The sequence below is a fragment of the Armigeres subalbatus genome, chromosome 3, assembly GCF_024139115.2.
Source record: "Armigeres subalbatus isolate Guangzhou_Male chromosome 3, GZ_Asu_2, whole genome shotgun sequence".
NCBI classification, from domain to species: Eukaryota; Metazoa; Arthropoda; class Insecta; order Diptera; family Culicidae; genus Armigeres; species Armigeres subalbatus.
The window spans coordinates 369,729,824-369,752,016 of record NC_085141.1 but is presented as its reverse complement, the minus strand read 5'-3'; the positions used below and the strand labels follow the sequence as shown (position 1 = coordinate 369,752,016).

Below are 22,193 nucleotides of genomic sequence, written 5' to 3'. Positions count from 1 at the left end.
CTTCGAAGCGTTCATCGAAGACCTTTTCACTGCACTTTACTGTTGAAATTAATTTCATTTTCACTTACCTGCTTCACTCTATCTGATATTCCTGAATTTCTGTTTTTACTGCTGTGTTATGCTGCCAATCACCACTCCTCAACCATAATCAAAACAACTAAACTATTACAAAATGAAATAAGTCGGGTTTAAACACGGAGATGCAAAACACTATACTGTGTTTGACATTTAATAATCGTTTGTTTGTTCACAGAGTCGTTTGTGATGCTGCATTATCGTTATTATTAGGGGTGGTGGAAATTCGCGATTTCGCGGAAGCCGCGAAATCCGCGAAATTTGATGTTAGCCGTGAAATTTAAACATGTTCGCGAAAAACCGCGAAATTTACCTTTCCCGTCAATAAATTTATTTCATTCTATTGCCTCAGTAGGTTTTTTGACCTAGTCAATACCAACTCGACAAACAACGCATTTTTTGACGACTCGATTTTTTTTTAAAGTGCGTAGTCCGAAATTGGTCGAATGTTGAGCCAAAAGTAAACTGCAGAACGATTTTGTTGTTCTTTCAAATTGTAAAAATAGACTTTAAAAATATGGATTCTTTAGGAAACTTAGAGATTCTCAAAGGGCTACTACCGAATTCACATGACCCCCAATACTCACATCGGCGAAGTATGGAGAAACAAGTTTCCCAACGTTGATCGTCTCGTGGCATGTTTCAAATTTATTTTTTCTTATTCGGCCTTTTTCCGTTTTTCCTCAGCACAAAATAGCGGTGAAATAGCTGTCTATTCCTGGAAACTCGGTAGATGCTGAACGTAGTGTCTGCCAGTACAATTTAACCCTTAAATGCGCAATGTTGTTTTAAAACAACAAACCGGAAATACGTTAAATGTTATTAATTTCAATGGTTATTTACGTTGAAAATATTTCCGACGGTTTCTAAAAATCGCCTTGCGCCTTTAAGGGTTAATCAACACTTCCCAGCGCCAAAAGTTAACGGGAAAAAATGGTTTTGACCAATAATGCAAAGAAATAATTAAAACAAATATTTGAAATTAATAAACGCAACAATTTAAATAAATATGGAAACTACATTGTCTTTTTTATTTTTTGTACCGAAATATGATTTACCGCGAAATTGACGCGAATTTTCAGATTTTATGAATTGGCCGACCGCGAAATTTTAAAAAATTTGCCGCGAATTTCCACCACCCCTAGTTATTATGTATGCACGTCATCATAATAATCAAAAGCTGATTCCATATACGATTTATGGCACTTCTGTACATACAACAACAAGGTATTCAAATCGTATCAATGTAGTATGTATCGTATACTGTATGATTATGATTGTCAAAATTCGTCTGCTTTACAAGAGTGGCTGAGTGGTACAAGGGTAGAAAATCTGGGGTGGCATTGTGCATCTCGAATCGAATCACTCGATTCGTACGTTTTTGCATTCGTTTCGAAAAAATTGCGGCATTATGTATTTCGTTCGACTTCATTCAGTCGCAGTACAAGATTTCGAATGGTGCTGTACTAGCTCAATCGAGTATGTTCTGTCAAACGAAATGTAAACAGAGAGAATAAGAGATAGCTGTCTCCGTGTTTTGTATGCCGCCCGTTGGAGAGACAACCTTCAGCGCATGGCGAAAGTGAGTAAACAGAGAGAATAAGAGTAATTTCATCTGCGTGTAGCATGTTGCCTGTTGGAAAGGCATCCTTCAGGGCATGAATTGGCAGTTAATTTATAAACAAGCAATTTGTGCTCAATGACTCAAAAGGAATATTATTTATTGAGCAGTTGCAACCGATTAAAACATCATGCCGATACGATATGTTTTGTAAATTGAGATATTGTTACGACACAAATTATAAGTTTTATGTTTATTCGAGTGTATGCCACAGAATCAATTTTGAGCTAAGTAATTTAAAGCTAAAGAAGGATTCGATAATAAATTACTTTGATGTTTCCATGTGTTTTAGTTAAGTGCACTTGGGTTATCTCTTGCGCGTTTTTTTATTTAACTCAACTATTTTACGTAGATTTTGGTATATACACGTTTTTACGTCGATTTTCCCCATCGATTTCACGCGGTTTATCGCTATTGTCATAAAATACATGAAAAAGGCAAAAAAAATTGATTGAAGTTGTTTTTACACGGATTTCGGGATAATTAGAGATTGCATATTGTCTGGAAACTATAAAAGTAGGTATACTAATGAAATTCTTTCCTTCAAGATACAATAATGAAACATTTATTCACTTCCCGTAGAGAAATAATAACAAATATAATTAAAACTTTCAGCAAGAAATGACTCTCGAACAACATTCGAAAGGTATAAAGGTGAAGAGTGTTTTTCATTCGACTTGAGTCGTTTTCCAGTGTGCTATCGAGTATCCATAATGCCAAAACATCTCGTTATTCTTGTACCTCATCGAGCATTACTCGAACGATGAGTCGTTTTCGAGATCGAATCGAAAGCCGTAATGCCAAACATGTTTGACTCGATAGAATTGCGTTCGAATCGAGATGCGCAATGCCACCCCTGCTTTTAGATACAGCGTTCGAATGTTCGAGACAGTGTTGTTTACATTTATTTTTCATTATTTCCACTGGATCGTAACAATGCAGATGGAAACTCGTGAAACTCGTTATTCATTGTGTATATGGCCTCCACTTTAGTAGGTATATGGCGATTCTGTGCAATATATACAAATAAGTTTGTTTGTATATGATTGCCTATATCAATAGTTGTACATATCAAAATGTTGACTGGGTATCTTCACCTGTCATAAGACGAGTTTAGTACTATTCAATTTTATTCCACCACGACGTTGTAATCTAAAAAAATATTTGGCTAATTTTGGTGTGAATAATAATCAGATAAATAGTAAAAATCACGCGACCCCTTGCTAATTCAATACTGTTATACCATATCTTTTGACGTTTCGATGTTCCGTATAACACATTCAATCTGTTATAAGGAGAAATACTAGAATAATATATAGTGTTATAGTGTTGCTAGTTATAAGGGTACAACTTTTGCTACCCGAGTTACACATATGTTATGTATGTTTATCCTTATCGTTTTTAATCAAATTTAATGCATTTCGTCGAGCAATGTCAAACAATCGATCCAAATTATTAATGAAACTAGACTCTTGCTCTTTCTGTTTATCTCCCGCGTGAGAAGATTTTTTGATAATTGCTCGCATTTTGTTAAATAATTTTAGGAGCTTAACAACAGCATTGTAGTGTTGCATTAGAGGAATTCTATATTTCTCTCAAAAAAATTGAAGTTCAGTTACTACAGTTTTAGCAGCTGGTTTTATACTCAAGTGTTGATTTTTCATTATAAAACACATCCGACCAAGCACATCACCGTTTGAAGGCAACTTTACACCTTTAAAACTTTCAATTGGGACAACAAGTTCCATACTTAATTCTTCCTTAGATTTTGAATCCATTTTATGTATTCCACTTGCACGATCAAATATCACTTCACAAAAGCAAGAAGCACATTTTTCTTGCAGGACCAGTGGTTTTGGAGATACAACGATTTGAAGAGTGAAAAATTAGTTACGTTATATCGAGGTATACCTGTAGAAATAAAGAGCTTTTATTTGATTTGTTAATACAACAAATAGGCCTAATGATTTGGGAGTTACAATTTTATGAAAAATTCAAATTTCTGAAATGATCGATTTTTCTGAATACCCTACATTGAAATTGGTCACCATAAAGGGGAAATAATAAAATGGGGCCAATATTGTTCTATAAGGAACGATCCTACCAAATATAAGGTAATTTTGAGGGATCATATCGATAATGTTGGAACTGGATGGCTGCATATTTTTATTTGAGGCTAACAAAATAAATGGAAGAAGAACTTAATTTATTTCGTGTATTTACATTCACGCTTCGAAAATTGAACTTTAAACTATAGCATAAAGCAAAATTGACCAAATTTTGAGTTCTTCAATTTATGTCAATTTTGAGTAAATTTTTTTAGCGTGTTAGCTCGAAGATAAAACGACGCCAGAAAATTGCGAGATTAAACATCGAACAATGTCCCGGATGTGTTTTTGAACTAAAAAAAAGATCCCCCCCCTTGCCCTCCCTTATTCACCCTCCCTCTCTAGTTACACTACTGTACAGAGTACGGAAAGTATTTACCAATCGGATAAAAATTCGCAAGATTGCGTGATAATCATGCATTTAATTTCGCACGGCACCGAATACGCCTGCATTGCCGCAATGGTCGGTGGTACGTTGCTCTCATTTTAAACACCCCTGGGGGACACGCTCGAAACCCTCGACATTGGATGCTTATAACTTGGCCAATTTCAAAGGGATTTACATCCGGTCTTCACCAGTCGCTTCCTTATATAAAAAAGGTTCTACATTTTGTCCACAACAGGAATCCGTCGACTACAGCGCCACCTAGAAGCAAAAAACTGAAACGGTTGCGTTTCTCCATACATTTGGATCACTTTTTCCATACAAACTTTGAGCCATTTGCGCACGCCAACCACTGGACCGAATGAGCTGAAATTTTCAGGGGAGCTTCTGGGACCCCCAAACTGTCATTTAAGGGTGCAAGGTTTGAAATTCAGGATTTCATGCATTTTGGGCCAGTCTACGGCCACATGCCTACTATTAAAGTAGGGATTACATCCACCATTTCTTCAATCCGGGCATGCGCCTTAAGACTGGATCAAATCCACCATTGCCTTAATCCGGGCAAGCGCCCAACTTTAAAAACTCAAGCAATACACTTTTCGTAGACGAGTTACTAAAACCAATCAAGTCACATATGAGTAACTGCAACCAAATCAATCTGAATTGTGCTACTCGGGGAAGAGATTACATCTACCATTGATTTATTCCCGGTAAGCGCCTACTCATAAAGAAGGAGTCACATCCACCATTTGCCATAATCCGGGCAGGGCCTACTTTTAAAGAAGGGATCACATCTACCATTGCCACAATTCGGGCCACACACCTACTTTTAAAGAAGGGATGACATCTACCATTGATCCAATCCGGGCAAGCGCCTACTTTTAACCGATTCAACCCGGATTTTTTTTTTCGTCGTATTTCAACATAAATTTTGGACATTCTGCTTAAAAAACGTATGCAAACCATGAAAAAGTAGAAATATGGGATAAAATATTTTTTTTGAGATCTTCTAGGGCTTCCAAACCTTCCTTGAGTTCAGATCTTGATGATCTACATAAACAACAAAGCGTTTTACGGGGCCTCAATCCTTATTTGAAGTTGGCATTGCTACTTGAGACATAATTAAACTATTTTTTATCAAATCGCAGTGTTACCAAAACATAAACGGTACTCCAAACAATTCTTGAGTTCAGATCTTGGAGGCCTACAAGACCAACAGAGTGATTGATAGGTTCCTGAGCTTGTGTGTTAGTTGTAAAAACCCCATGGGACGTGATTATGTCAATATATAAAAACATCCACATTCCCAGAATATCTACGGTACTCCAAACCTTTCTTGAGTTCAGATCTTGAAGTTCTACAACACCAACAGAGTGATTCATAGGGTCCTGAGCTTGTACGTTAGTTGGATCAACCCCTTGGGACATCATTACACCAGAATATGCAAATCACAGCATTCCCAGAGTTCCTGGGGTAATCCAAGTCATTCTTGAGTTCAGATACTGGAGGTCTTCAAGACCAACAGAATAATTCATTGATTTCCGAGCTTGTGTGTTAGCTGGAGAAGCCTTATGGAACATCATTACACCAGTGTATACAAAATACAATATTCCTTGAGTATCTACGGTACTCCAAATCATTCTTGAATTCAGATCTTGGGGGTCTACAAGACCAACAGAGTGATTAAAAGGCAACTCAGCTTATGTGTTAGTTGTAAAAACCCCATGAGACACCATTACACCAGTATATGAAAATTTAAACATTCCAAGAATATCTACTGGTGTACGCATAGTAACAACAAATAATATCGTACTCCAAACGATTTTTGAGTTCAGATATTGGAGGTCTACGAGGCCAAGAGAGTGAATCATAGGATCCTGAGCGTCAGTGTAGAAACCCCAAGGGACATCAATATACCAGTATATACAAATCATAACATTCCCGGAATATTTACGGCGCCATACATAAGTTCAGATATTGGAGGTCTAAAAGACCAACATAGTGATTCATGGATTCTGAAGCTTGTTTGTTAGTTGGAGAACCATCATGGAACATCATTACACCATTATATAAAAATCTTATTAGTTGGAATTGCTCAAATGGACATCATTACGTACACAATACGAAAAAAAACGTGTTATTGTGATCACAAACATCGCATCCACAATTTTTTTCTTCCTTTTATCATCTATAGTGTTATAGAGGGGCCCTCCTTAGCCGTGCGGTAAGACGCGCGGCTACAAAGCATGACCATACTGAGGGTGGCTGGGTTCGATTCCCGGTGCCGGTCTAGACAATTTTCGGATTGGAAATTGTCTCGACTTCCCTGGGCATAACAGTATCATCGTGCTAGCCTCATGATATACAAATGCAAAAATGGTAACCTGGCTTAGAAACCTCGCAGTTAATAACTGTGGAAGTGCTTAATGAACACTAAGCTGCGAGGCGGCTCTGTCCCAGTGTGGGGATGTAATGCCAATAAGAAGAAGAAAAAGAAGAAGTGTTATAGAATAAAGCTTGGTACCACGGCGTCTCTTGATGACCGGCTGAGCTATACATGTGAATTATTGCTACTCCATAATCGATCAGAATTAGAGTAAGTTGCACCCTGAAGGCGTTGGTACTCTCATACTTACTTGTTTCATACTTATTATACATATAATATATTTTATACGATTTGTTTACCCAAGTATTTACCATTCTATACGTATTGAAACCACCAAGGGGTATCATGAGATGACAGTCTAACCAATAAATGAGGATTGCGTACCAAGAACTGAATAAAGCTCGCAATACATTCAATCGACAATATAATTGGTTTCAGTATTGCACGGAAGTGGATGTTACTAAGACTAACATTTATATGTAAGAGTAAAGTAATTTACGTATGAATAATATCACAAAATTTCATTTCAAATGCTTTTCTCCATACTTATCCCAAAATGAATTAAATAATTAAATGTAATAGCTAAATCATGTTGCTAAAAAAATCTCTCTCAGTTCCTCTGCAACCATTTGATGTGATTCTGCGAGATCGTCAACAGAAGGCGTTTCAGTAAAACTTTCGAATCGACATGTTAAGCTCTGGTGCACTGCTGCAAACATGCAGCACACTAGGAGTAAACTTTTTGACGGCAGTGTACCAGAAGGAATCAATAGTTAAGTTTCTCAATAATAATCTTCTTCATCGAAAAAATATTTGAACCATTTGTTTGAGAAACTGCATAAGTCCATTTTACACAATTTCGAGAAAACAACAAAAAACTGTTTTTGGACAAATTGGCACCGAACCTTTCGATTTCTTCGATACAGATCAATAGTGTTTGGCAAAACTCAACACCCTGAGGCACTTCCAGTGCAAAAACTGTAAACAGTACTCCATAATTGCTCTTCAAAGTGCGTGGACTTATGTAGTTTCTCAAACAAACGAAAAAAATTTCATACATTCCTGAACAAAAATTTTTTTTTCGTATTTTTTGCCAGAATACGTATTTTTGGAAGAGGATTCAGAATATATAAAAATCTCATTTTGGCCAAAAATGTTACATATGCAGTTTCTCAAACAAACGGTTCATTTAGTAGACTAACAGGTAACAGGTCATTGTACACTCAAATTAATGTAATGATTATTTTTATGTGCGAAACTCGCATAGAAGTTGAAAATTGATCTGGTTTCCCATTTTAAGTGCAACTTATATGAATTATATGTAATCGTAATGGATAACATAACCGTCTGCAAGCATTTTATATGCAACGTTCTGATAGTTATTACATGCTGCATATAGAGTTGCTTCTATAGACAACACAAATTGAAAGAAAAAAACAAAGCAACGATACGGAGGTTTGGAAACGATACCAAAGGAAAACCATCTGAAATGTTGATATCGACTCAAAGGTAAGTTAAATTACGTTCATGATACCGCCTAAACAATCATTCCGAATGATTCATAAATATTTGATTCTTGTAGTTTACAGCTTATTGCCGCAGCAGAAAAAACTTTGAAAAGAAAATTATGCAGCACACACCAAAAAGACGCTGACGCTCGATCATCCCCCGCCATCGGATACCTAAAACACGTTTTGGTGAGAAGACCGCGGATGTGGGTACGGAATTTGGTGCGGCTAAATCCGATCTCGAAATCAGCAGGGATGAACTGTGTCAAAAGGTGGATTTGGAGCTGTAATCTGCATTTTTACATAAAAAACTTTGACCATCCGATAGCAATTCTTAAGCCTTGGACGCAATGTAACGAATCGGTGATGAAAACAAATGTCGATCCGGCCGTTTCCGTCCGTTCTGCTTAACAATATAATCCTCCGAATCCTGTTGTTTTCCGTTATCGTTTTATTGCATTACGTTATAAATAAATGTGAATCCATGTGAATAATGACAAAATTACTCTAAAAATATAAACAAAATTAAAAAAAAATGTGCGTTGTTAATATATTTCGACCAGTAGTTTCAATATTGAAAATTATATGCAATACTAATAATGCCTAACCTTAATTCGTAATGCGTTTTATGTGCAAAATAATGAAAATATATTCGCGACACACATATAATATATAATGATTAAATCGACAAAAATCAAACAGCTCTGCACATACTTTTTAAGATCGAAACTCACTGGTCAAATTCTAAGTGCAAAACTAATGCAAATAATAAGTATATTATTCTGAGTGTAGTTTTTTTCGAGAAATGCTCTCATTATTGATGAAATTTGTGTAAGGTGGTTATTCACAAATTGCGTGACGAATAATAAAAAAAACTAGAGGTTCATTACAAGAAGTGGCGAAGGGGAGAGGGGTGTTAAAAATAGTAATTGCACGTACTATATCGATCTTCCCTAGATGTCTTTCACCATACAAATTTTTGGCGGTAAATTCATGCTAGACCATCGTACATCTTCTTGTTGATCGATTTGAATATAAAGAATTGAACTCATGGACAATTTGTATTGTCGTACATGTTCAACGAATTCTACAATGTGTCTATAATGGTGTAACGTAGTCCAGTAGAGCTATTCCAACTCATAAAATAGATGGGGTGACGTAGATCTTCATGTTGATCGATTTGAGTATTGAGATCTGTACTCATGGACAGTTTGGAGTGTCGTCGATGTTCAACGAGTTCTGTAATGTATCTATAATGGTGTATCGAAGTCCCGTGGAGCTATTTCCACTCATAGAAATAGTGGAGACCTCAAAGATCTTCTTGTTGATCGATTTGAATATTGGGATCTGAGCTCAAAGACAGTTTGGAGTGTCGTAGATGTCGAGCGAATTCTGTGGCGTGTCTCTAATAGTGTAACCAAATCCCGTGGAGCTATTACAACTCATAAAAATAGTTGAGACATCGAAGATCTCTTTGTGGATCGTTTTGAATATTCTGATCTGTACTCATGGATAGTTTGGAGTATAATAGATGTTCAACGAATTCTGTTATGTATTTATAATGGTTTGATGAAGTCTCATGGAGCTATTCCAACTCATAAAAATAGTAGGGACATCAAAGACCTTCTAGTTGATCGATTTGTAAATAGGGATCTGAGCTTGTTTGGAGTTTGGAGTGTCGTACATGTTCAACGAATTCTGTGGTGTATATCTTACTGTGTACCGAAGTTCCGTGGAGCTATTCCATCTCGTAAAAATAGTTTAGACTTCGGAGATCTTCATGTTGATCGTTTTGAATATTAGGATCTGCGCTCAAAGACAGTTTGGAGTGTCGTAGATGTCAAACGAATTCTGTGATGTGTCTATAATGGTGTCACGAAATCCCGTGGAGCTATTCCAACTCATAAAACTAGTGGGGACATCGAAGATCTTCATGTTGGTCGATTTGAATATTAAGACCTGTACTCAAGGATAGTTTGGAGTGCCATAGATGTCGAACGAACTCTGGTGTGCCTGTAATGGTGTTACGAGGTATCGCGGAGCTATTCCACCTCATAAAACTAGTGGGGACATCGAGGATCTCTATGTTGATCGATTTGAATATTAGGATCTGATCTCAAGGAGAGTTTGGAGTGTCGTAGATATCGAAAGAATTCTGTGGTGTGTCTGTAATGATGTTACGAGGTATCCTGGAGCTATTCCAACTCATAAAACTAGTGGGGACATCGAAGACCTGCATGTTGATCGATTTGAACATTAGGATCTGTACTCAAGGATAGTTTGGAGTGTCGTAGGTGTCGAACGAATTCTGTGGAGTGTCTGTTATGGTGTTACGAGGTATCCTGGAGCTATTCCAACGCATAAAACTAGTGGGGACATCGAAGATCTGCATGTTGATCGATTTGAATATTAGGATCCGTACTCAAGGATAGTTTGGAGTGTCGTAGGTGTCGAACGAATTCTGTGGAGTGTCTGTTATGGTGTTACGAGGTATCCTGGAGCAATTCCAACTCATAAAACTAGTGGGAACATCAAAGATCTGCATATTGATCGATTTGAATATTAGGATTTGTACTCAAGGATAGTTTGGAGTGCCGTAGATGCCGAACGAATTCTGTGGTGTGTCTGTAATGGTGTAATGAAGAACCGTGGAGCTGTATCAACTCATAAAAATAGTGGGGACATCGTAGATCTTTTTGTTGACCGATTTGAATATTAAGATCTGAGTTCAAGAACTGTTTGGAGTATCTTAGGTAAAGAAAAAAAGCTGTTATACTGCAGGAAAGGTGCGGGATATTATCATAAAGCATTTCAATTTCAATTATTTAATCAGAATGTGGTAAAAAATGGTGTTGATTCCTTAGAACATCAAAATTAGAACTCAAGGATAGTTTGGATGCTCTAGATCATCCCAGTGACCATAACCTGACCTGGGCAATATTTTTCCTGGATGGAACAGTTAATTTTGAACATTGTGCTGAAGAAAGCAAGGCTCTATCTCTTAAAACTGAATTTCGCCAACTGATTTTCGTCTTGGGTCATATATGACCCATCCGGATTGAATCGGTTAAAGAACGAATCAAACCCTCCATTGCAATCCGTGCAAGCGCCTATTTTTAATGAAGGGATCACATCCACCATAGCCTCATTCCGGGCAAGCGCCTACTGTTAAAGAAGGGATCACATCCTCTATTGCCACAATCCATGCAAACATCTTCTTTTAAAGAAGGGATCGCATCCACCATGACCTTAATCCGGCAAGCGCCTACTTTTAAAGAAGAGATCATATCCTCCAGTGTTATAATCCGGCCACACGCCTAATTCTAAAGAGGGATTACATCCACCATTGCTCTCATCCGGGCATGCGCCTACTTTTGCATTGCATTGCAAATGCATTCTTTCCACGAAAGGATAATGTCTTTTCAATATTGTTATCGGCGGGTGTTATATTTACTATTCCGGGGTGTTTCCCGCACCACTTAGTCACCATTCAGCGAACGCAAAGAAAAGTTATGCCAAATGTCCGTTATGCCAAAAGACCCTTACTTTTGACGCTGGTCACAATTATGCCAAATGTCCGTTATGCCAAATGACCGTATGCCAAATGGCGTTATGCCAAATGACTTTATGCCAAATGGCCCGCTCCCTTTTGTACACATGCCAATCAAGTAGGATGAGTACATATTTAGTATTGTCCGGCTCCTACACACTTGCTTCATCAGCAACGGCACTCAATGAAGTAGGGTTGTGTGAGGTTGTGCCAGTTTGGTCGTCAGATCCCGACCCGACCACACAAGCGAAGAGAGATCGCCACTCGAGTTCAGTACATTCAAAGTTAATTGCCTGCGGAGGACGACGGAGGTCCTTCGTAGCTTAGTAGGGAAAAGCACCTGTCTAGCGTACTGGCGTCGTGGGATCAAAGCCCACCGAAGGGGCGGTTACCCTCCAATACCTTTTCCGAACTAAATCTATCACATGTTGTACATATGCATAAGACACATTCTAGCGTAACGCGACACCATGAGGAGCCGACTTTCAGTGATAAATTAGGTCTGCATTCGAAAATTAGCATATGGGTGCATATGATTAAACAGGTTTATAATAATCCTCACTAAATTTTCTTTCTGATAGAATATTTACTTTAAGATTTCTTGCTTTAAATATAGTAAATAAAACGCGGTGCATTTCGTAACGCGACACCATCGCTGAAATGAACTTTTTCGTCGTTTGCAATGCAAGTGCGATTTTTAGCTCTGGTACATGGGTTGGAATCTCGATTTATTCCAAGCACTTCTCGTATACATCAACAGAAATGAGGCAGTGAACTCAAATTGTGGGTAAAAACGGAAATTACAATGAAATTCGATGGATTGATTTCAACACCACCGCGTTAAGAGCTGAGCAGAATGGATACGTTTGCGTGCGTTTTGACAATTTTCCCATAGCAAAACTGTCAAAACGCACGCAAACGTATCCATTCTGCTCCGCTCTTTACGCTGATCGACAAACAGTGTTCTGCAAACGGTGTCGCGTTACGCGAACATGTTTCTCACTGATAGAGTGCATAATTTCAGCAGATTTCGATGCGGCATGTTGCATTCGATAGGGGATATTGTTACATTTATATTTGAATGTTGTTCGAGTTGGTGGCCACAAGGCCACATGGAGATCACCTAACCAAGAAACGGAAAACCAAATCGACCACGTTCTAATCGACGATAAATTCTTCTCCGACATCACGAACGTCCGCACTTACCGCAGTGCGAATATTGAATCCGACCACTACCTCGTTGCAGTATGCCTGCGCTCAAAACTCTCGACGGTGTACAACACGCGTCGTAGTCGAACGCCGCGGCTTAACAATTGGGCGGCTACAAGACGGTAGACTAGCTAAGGATACGCGCAGCAGCTCCCAACGGAAGAGCAGCTAGGTGCAGCGTCTCTTGAAGATGGCTGGAGAAATATTTGATCCGCCATTGGTAGCACCGCAACCGCTGCACTTGGCACGGTGCCCCCGGGTCAGAAAAACGACTGGTATGACGGTGAATGTGAGCAGTTAGTGGAAGAGAATAATGCAGCATGGGCGAGATTGCTGCAACACCGCACGAGGGCGAACGAGGCACGATATAAACAGGCGCGGAACAGACAAAACTTGATTTTCCGGAGGAAAAAGCGCCAGCAGGAAGATCGAGACCGTGAAGAGACGGAGTAACTGTACCGCGCTAATAACACACGAAAGTTCTATGAGAAGTTAAACCGTTCGCGTAAGGGCCACGTGCCACAGCCTAATATGTGTAAGGACATAAACGGGAACCTTCTTACAAACGAGCGTGAGGTGATCCAAAGGTGGCGGCAGCACTACGAAGAACACCTGAATGGCGATGTGGCAGACGAAGATGGCGGTATGGTGATGGACCTGGGAGAACGCGCGCAGGACTTAATCTTACCGGCTCCGAATCTCCAGGAAATCTAGGAGGAGATTGGCCGGCTGAAGAACAACAAAGCCCCTGGGGTTGACCAACTACCAGGAGAGCTATTTAAACACGGTGGTGAGGCACTGGCTAGAGCGCTGCACTGGGTCATTACCAAGATTTGGGAGGAGGAAGTTTTGCCGCAGGAGTGGATGGAAGGTGTCGTGTGTCCCATCTACAAAAAGGGCGATAAGCTGGATTGTAGCAACTACCGCGCAATCACATTGCTGAACGCCGCCTAAAAGGTACTCTCCCAAATTTTATGTCGTCGACTAGCACCAACTGCAAGGGAGTTCGTGGGGCAGTACCAGGCGGGTTTTATGGGCGAACGCTCCACCACGGACCAGGTGTTCGCCATTCGCCAAGTACTGCCGAAATGCCGCGAATACAACGTGCCCACACATCATCTATTCATCGACTTCAAATCCGCATATGATACAATCGATCGGGACCAGCTATGGTAGTTAATGCACGAACACGGTTTTCCGGATAAACTGACACGGTTGATCAAAGCGACGATGGATCGGGTGATGTGCGTAGTTCGAGTTTCAGGGGCATTCTCGAGTCCCTTCGAAACCCGCAGAGGGTTACGGCAAGGTGATGATCTTTCGTGTCTGCTATTCAACATCGCTTTGGAAGGGGTAATACGAAGAGCAGGGATTAACACGAGTGGTACAATTTTCAATAAGTCCGTCCAGCTATTTGGCTTCGCCGACGACATAGATATTATGGCACGTAACTTTGAGAAGATGGAGGAAGCCTACATCAGACTGAAGAGGGAAGCTAAGCGGATCGGACTAGTCATCAACACATCGAAGACGAAGTACATGATAGGAAGAGGTTCAAAAGAAGACAATGTGAGCCACCCACCGCGAGTTTGCATCGGTGGTGACGAAATCGAGGTGGTAGAAGAATTTGTGTACTTGGGCTCACTGGTGACTGCCGAAAATGACACCAGCAGAGAAATTCGGAGACGCATAGTGGCTGGAAATCGTCCGTACTTTGGACTCCGCAAGACGCTCCGATCGAATAGAGTTCGCCGCCATACCAAACTGACAATCTACAAAACGCTCATTAGACCGGTAGTCCTCTACGGACACGAGACCTGGACGATGCTCGTGGAGGACCAACGCGCACTTGGAGTTTTCGAAAGGAAAGTACTGCGTACCATCTATGGTGGGGTGCAGATGGCGGACGGTACGTGGAGGAGGCGAATGAACTACGAGTTGCATCAGCTGTTGGGAGCACCGCGAAAATCGGACGACTGCACGTAGCCAGAATGTCGGACAGTAACCCGGTGAAAATGGTTCTCGACAACGATCCGACGGGCACAAGAAGGCGAGGTGCGCAGCGGGCAAGGTGGATCGATCAGGTGGAAGATTACTTGCGGACCCTCCGTAGACTGCGTGGTTGGCGACGAGTAGCCATGGACCGAGCCGTATGGAGAAGACTCTTATATACACGCTAAATCTCACCTACTCAGTGACTGAGTAAAATTGTATTGCTCTCTCTTTTCTTCCCACGCAAAATTTTACTCAATTTCCGTTAAACTATGACCTGCTTAAACCTGCTTTTGACGGAAATTGAGTAAAATTTCCATGGGAAGAAAAGAGAGGGCAATACAATTTTACTCAGTCACACTGAGTAGGTGAAAGTTAGAGTGTACCGCACAGGCCACTTCGGCCTTAGTCTGAATAAATAATAATAATAGTGTCGCTCGTTGTTCAATTAGTGCAATTTAAAGATATTTTTGACACACTGAATTGTTCAACCATCAAACTATAGACTAGTCTTATATCATAGTCTGTTTGAAATTAAAAAAGACAGTTCAGTTGAGCAGGTACGCACAATGAAGATTTGCCAAAGGTGCTGACAATTTTGAATAAAGATGAAATTAATAGAGTAAAGGACGTTTCGATCCGAGATGGGATCTTCTTAAGGGCTCGATGGAAAATAATTTGTTAATAATCGCTACTTTGTTACGAGGCTTTGTCTTGTTTTGTTTTATGTGAAATGTTTCAGGCTTGATTGACTATTTTAGATCTCTTTTTTTATTACACACTATAATACCACTTACTACCCGTTTATGTATCCACTACACAGTGCGATTCAATAATTGGTATTTGAATACTTTTCGGGTGCTATCTATTATTGAATTATGTATGCATGGTGTGAATAGGAATGGCTCCTTCGTTAGTGCTGCCCCAAGGAAAAAAAACCAAGGGAAAATAGAAATATGGAAATTTGATATAACGTGATATAGGGTAAAATTCTCAATAGTGGGCCCCTATAGCGGCATTGTACACTTGCTGCCATAAGTCGTATCTAATAGCAAGTTCTGCATCTCTCCTGCTTGTTATGCAGCGTACACACCAGTCAAGCAGTTTGACGAACATTGACTCCGCCTCCAAGAAAACGCGTCGGTTGCTGCTTTGTTTGAACGTGTGTGAAGTTGTTTTAACAACCATTTGACAGTTGGCGGCTCGGTTGAAAAAATCAAAACGGTTTGATTTCCGCCGCGGCTAAACATTGGGCGGCTACAAGACGGTAGACTAGCCCAAGACTACGCGCAGCAGCTGGAAGTGGCACTCCCAACGGAAGAAAAGCTAGGCGCAGCATCTCTTGAAGATGGCTGGAGAGATATTCGATCCGCCATTGGAAGCACCGCAACCGCTGCACTAGGCACGGTGGCTCCGGATCAGAGAAACGACTGGTATGACGGCGAATGTGAGCAGTTAGTTGAGGAGAAGAATGCAGCATGGGCGAGATTGCTGCAACACCGCACGAGGGCGAACGAGGCACGATACAAACGGGCGCGGAACAGACAAAACTCGATTTTCCGGAGGAAAAGCGCCAGCAGGAAGATCGAGACCGTGAAGAGACGGAGGAACTGTACCGCGCTAATAACGCACGAAAGTTTTATGAGAAGTTGAACCGTTCACGTAAGGGCCACGTGCCACAGCCCGATATGTGTAAGGACATAAACGGGAACCTTCTTACGAACGAGCGTGAGGTGATCCAAAGGTGGCGGCAGCACTACGAAGAGCACCTGAATGGCGATATGGCAGACAACGGTGGCGGTATGGTAATGAACCTAGGAGCACGCGCGCAGGACATGCGACTTCCGGCTCCGAATCTCCAGGAAATCCAGGAGGAGATCGGCCGGCTGAAAAACAACAAGGCCCCTGGAGTTGACCAACTACCAGGAGAGCTGTTTAAACACGGTGGTGAAGCACTGGCTAGAGCGCTGCACTGGGTGATTACCAAGGTTTGGGAGGATGAGGTTCTGCCGCAGGAGTGGATGGAAGGTGTCGTGTGTCCCATCTACAAAAAGGGCGATAAGCTGGATTGTAGCAACTACCGCGCAATCACATTGCTGAACGCCGCCTACAAGGTACTCTCCCAAATTTTATGCCGTCGACTAACACCAATTGCAAGAGAGTTCGTGGGGCAGTACCAGGCGGGATTTATGGGTGAACGCTCTACCACAGACCAGGTGTTCGCCATACGTCAGGTATTGCAGAAATGCCGCGAATACAACGTGCCCACACATCACCTATTTATCGACTTCAAAGCCGCATATGATACAATCGATCGGGACCAGCTATGGCAGCTAATGCACGAAAACGGATTTCCGGATAAACTGATACGGTTGATCAAGGCGACGATGGATCGGGTGATGTGCGTAGTTCGAGTTTCAGGGGCATTCTCGAGTCCCTTCAAAACGCGTAGAGGGTTACGGCAAGGTGAGAGTCTTTCGTGTCTGCTATTCAACATCGCTTTGGAGGGAGTTATACGAAGGCAGGGATTGACACGAGTGGTACGATTTTCACGAAGTCCGTCCAGTTATTTGGCTTCGCCGACGACATTGATATCATGGCACGTAACTTTGAGAGGATGGAGGAAGCCTACATCAGACTGAAAAGCGAAGCTAAACGGATTGGACTAGCCATCAACACGTCGAAGACGAAGTACATGATAGGAAGAGGCTCAAGAGAGGTCAATGTGAGCCACCCACCACGAGTTTCTATCGGTGGTGACGAAATCGAGGTGGTTGAAGAATTCGTGTACTTGGGCTCACTGGTGACCGCCGATAACGATACCAGCAGAGAAATTCGGAGACGCATAGTGGCTGGAAATCGTACGTACTTAGACGCTCCGATCGAATAGAGTTCGCCGCCGTACCAAACTGACTATCTACAAAACGCTTATAAGACCGGTAGTTCTCTACGGACACGAGACCTGGACGATGCTCGTGGAGGACCAACGCGCACTGGGAGTTTTCGAAAGGAAAGTGTTGCGTACCATCTATGGTGGGGTGCAGATGGCGGACGGTACGTGGAGGAGGCGAATGAACCACGAGTTGCATCAGCTGTTGGGAGAACCATCCATCGTTCACACCGCAAAAATCGGAAGACTGCGGTGGGCCGGGCACGTAGCCAGAATGTCGGACAGTAATCCGGTGAAAATGGTTCTCGACAACGATCCGACGGGAACAAGAAGGCGAGGTGCACAGCGGGCAAGGTGGATCGATCAGGTGGAGGACGACTTGCGGACCCTCCGCAGACTGCGTGGCTGGCGAAGTGCAGCCTTGAACCGAGCTGAATGGAGAAGTCTTTTATGTGCAGCACAGGCCACTCCGGCCTTAGTCTGATGATAAATAAATAAATAATTGATTTCGGTTTGAGTTGTCGGGGCGGAGTCAAGGTTCACCGAACATGTTTGAGCATTTGTAGTGAAGTTGCACAAATCCCCATATATTTTTTGATGGTTGGTGCTCAAGTTAGCGCTTTCGTGTGTGATATTGTTGGTCGAACAAATTGATTGTTCGTGCCGCTGTTGGTAAAACTTGATGGGTGTTTGAACAAACGAGAGGTGGAGTCAATGCTGGTCTAACTGCTTGACCGTGTGTACGTTCCATTATTCGTTGATATCAACATTTGAAAGTCTGACCGTATTTGCTCTACAGTAGACTGACGGCACTTTTAATTTGAATGCGGTCGTGTCCTTTATAAAACCTTTCCATTTTTTCTATAAGCATTTTTTATAATTTTCTATTCATTCTCTTATGATTTTTACTCATCATTATCTCTCTTCCCACAGCATCCCATCTTCTCGCTGAAAATCCCCAAACTGGAGGTGTGTCTCTCCTACCCGGCGGTTGATCGCCTGAAAGCCCGATGGCTTCAGTACGTGAACAAAGCACGCGATGCATGCGGCCCTTCGCTATCGGTACGGGAGCTGTACGAGCAGAAGGAACGCGAACGGGAGGAGTTCCTGCGACAGGTGGAAGCTAATTTCCGGCGCAGCATGGAGCAGTGGCGCCAGCATCAGGATGCCGAAGCGCTCGAGCTGCGCAAGAAGAAGGCACGCCAAATGGAGGAACTGTTGGACCAATTGAACGAGATTAGGGAGAGCAAGTTGGCAGCTAAGAAGCAGCAAGTGGAGCTAGATCTTCAGTATCAGCAGGAGGGGTTGGTGTTTGAAAACAGAAGGTTGATGGCGGAGAACCTACAACGGGAGAAGGCTGTGGAAGGGTACAAGGAGTTGAATCGGATGATGGATGATAAGGTGGAGAAGGCAGAACGGGAGGTGGAAAGGTTGAAGGTGCAGCTTGCGGCATCCGGCGGGGACAGCAGCGATTTTGAGTCGTGTGTTGGAAGCGTTACGGAGGAAGATGCGGGATCGGTTTACGAGGATGCTCAAAAGAGTCCATTCAGCGATAAAAGTGAAGATCGAACAGTGCTGGAAAACTTGAAAGAAATCACGGAGAGCGATGTGTTGAATAGTAACGATGTTATCAGTGAAAGTGAGCAAAATAAGAGGCGGGTTTTAGGGTCAAATTTGGGAGATTACTTGGCGGAGGACCATGCAAATGCAAATGTGGAGGCAATTAAGCAAACGGCGGTGGTTGGAATGCGACAAATGACAGAGGCACAAAGAAACAAAATGAAGATTATGACGGAGGAGTTTGGTGTTCGGGAGGTAGGAACAATTGGAACGGATCTTAATAGCAATACAATGGAGGAACGGCACCGAAACCGTCAGCGAATTTTGATAAGCGATTACACAAGTCGGAAAGACGATGAACACACGGTCAAGGCATCCACTGAGCTGACTGAGTTGCAGAAGAATCGAATCAAAATCATGAGCCAAGAGTACAATGTGGTGTTAGATGATCACGATCGTGGATCGCAGAAGCACAAGAAGCCGGAGATGTATTTGAATTTGGAGACAGATCGTTCAAAAAATCGCCGTAAGATATTGGAATGCGAATACGACATACTAACTGGGGCACAGAACTTCGTCGATACACCGATGTCTGTGGATAGTGATACGGTCAGCGAGGATATCCAGGTGCCAGTGATCGTGATCGATGATGTTCCGCAGGACGTGAACGCCAATCCGATTGTCGAAATGGATGGGAAGCTGAAGCTGGATACGGCAGCAGCGCAAGAGAAGTTCAACGAGAGGCGTTTCGGTGTTCCGGATACGGCAGTATTGGCACAGCAAACTCCGGAAAGTGGTTTGATCTCTGCTGGGTTGCAAGTTAGACAGAGCTTCGAATTTCCGATGGTGCGGGAGAGCTGCTCCGAGTCGGAGATAAGATCAGAAACTAGTTACGAAGACGATGAAATCTATCGGGAGTTCATTGAGGCGATGGAGAAACGGAACTTGAACCTGTGCGAACTGCCGAACGTGACGAGTGATCTTGGTAATGTGTCGGAACTTAAAGAAATTGGTAGTGAACTGAGAAGTCTTGATGTTCTGACAGTGACTAGATTCTTGCAAAGTTCTTTGGTAATACCGCTGAAGGCACACATGGAGATTGTAAACAGTGAGATCCTGAAAATGTACTTGAATGATCTGGATATTTTAGGACACTTCGAAAGCCTGAGAAACTATTTCTTGCTGATGGATGGGGAGTTCTCCTGCTATGTTTGCGACAACATATTCATGATGCTGGAGGAAGTGAGGAGCCCGGATGAGCTGTTGAATTATCAAACTCTTCACACGATCTTGGACTCGGCATTGTGCTCTAGTGCCGCTGGAGCTGATACGAATGCCGACAGACTGTCATTTAGTGTGGAATTAATTCCGGAACGGTTTGATTTATACCATCCGAATGTGGTCAGCATGTTGAATCTAAGCTATCGTGTAGAATGGCCATTGAACTTGATTCTGAATCCGGAGACTATCGAACAGTATACGAATATCTTCAAGTACCTGGTCAAGGTTCGGAGGGTTAGTTTCGTCCTGGGGAAGTCATTCCAACTCCTAAAGGAAACCCACAAACAGTTTGGAAAACAGATGTTGCTATCGCCGCAATACAGCCGAGTACAGTTAATCTCGCACAAGTTGTCACATCTTGTCAACGCATTGAAGAATTATATCACCAGTAGTGCCCTGCTGGCATCGTGGGAAAACTTTCGTAAAGATTTGGAATCGGCCGAATCGATGGAAGATCTCTATCGAAAGCACACCAGTTACATCAAACGAATTTTGTTTCTATGTTTGCTGAACAAAAAAAGCGTAGAGTTCTACAACAACGTAGAGGAGATCTTCAAGGTCGTTTTGCGGTTCTACAAGCATCTCAAATCGAAACCATGGAAGCCACAGGACAGATCGAATCCCAGTTCGCCTTACGTCCACCCAAAGTATGCCCAGATCCTGGACGACGAAAGTGACTTTGAAAAATTGATCAAATACACAATCTACTTGGGGAACAAGATGTACGATCATGGTTATCAGAAGGAGATCTACGAGTTCATCAGCGTAATCAACATCAACGGATATTATGGACCGTTCGACGGACAGTAATTGTAAGGTCTGCATGCGTGTGGAGATGTGTGTAACACACACACAAAGTTCCTTAGCTAATACTGATAGGTAAGCTAAACTCTAATATTCAATGATCTTTAAGTGTCTACTCGAATCGAGTGCTTCTGATAAAATAAGCATGTGCCTATAGCTAATTGAATCCACCTATGTATATAAAGAATACAATTGTTTTTACAAGTTGTACTATTTTTTGTTCCGAATGTCGTAATTGGTGTTTAACTTCTGGGTTCGGATTCGAGAACGTTCAAATGAAGAGTTCCGATATGCGTAGTTGGAGTAAATCGATCAGTACAATTGAATTCTTCCAACACAACTTCTAAGGGTAAATATATCGCAGATGATCGTTCTATCGAAGCACTTCAGTCGATGAAATCAGTTAAGCACGCATCATACTTTCTTATCAACAGAAAGAACATAGTGTGCTGTGAAAGAAGAAGGTAGTAAAATTCGTTGTCTAGTCACAATTTTTAAATTCGCTTAGAATTCCAAGAAGTCCTAGAGCACTGAAGATGGCTGTTGGAGTTTCTCTGTGGGCATTTTAAAGATGGAGCCTAAGGGGTATATCGAATCAAAAAAAGAAGTGGAAGGATCAAGATTGTTGTGCGGTGTTTCTCAGAGGATCTTGAAAATAATGCGGCTCAAGAAAGAAATATGATGGAAGCTAATAAGCATCGAGGAGCTAAAATGCATCATGATGAAACATGTGAATCACGATAATGCAACGTCCTGAAGCTAATCGCCACTCTGAGAAAATCTGGGGTGCTGATTTCAACACACTTCATTCTGGCAACTTACTT

The 22,193-nt window shown here is 41.8% G+C and overlaps 1 protein-coding gene across 1 annotated transcript in view; it reads left to right on the top strand.

The window, feature by feature from the left end:
- The window catches only part of LOC134226419 (gamma-tubulin complex component 6), a 35,381-nt gene extending 13,802 nt beyond the window's left edge, over positions 1-21,579 (top strand). The window contains exon 4 of the mRNA XM_062707187.1: positions 18,658-21,579. Within this exon, the coding sequence (XP_062563171.1) occupies positions 18,658-21,375 (2,718 nt within the window). The 3' untranslated portion in view covers positions 21,376-21,579. The remainder of the gene's footprint in view (positions 1-18,657) is intronic.
- Positions 21,580-22,193: the final 614 nt, after the last annotated feature.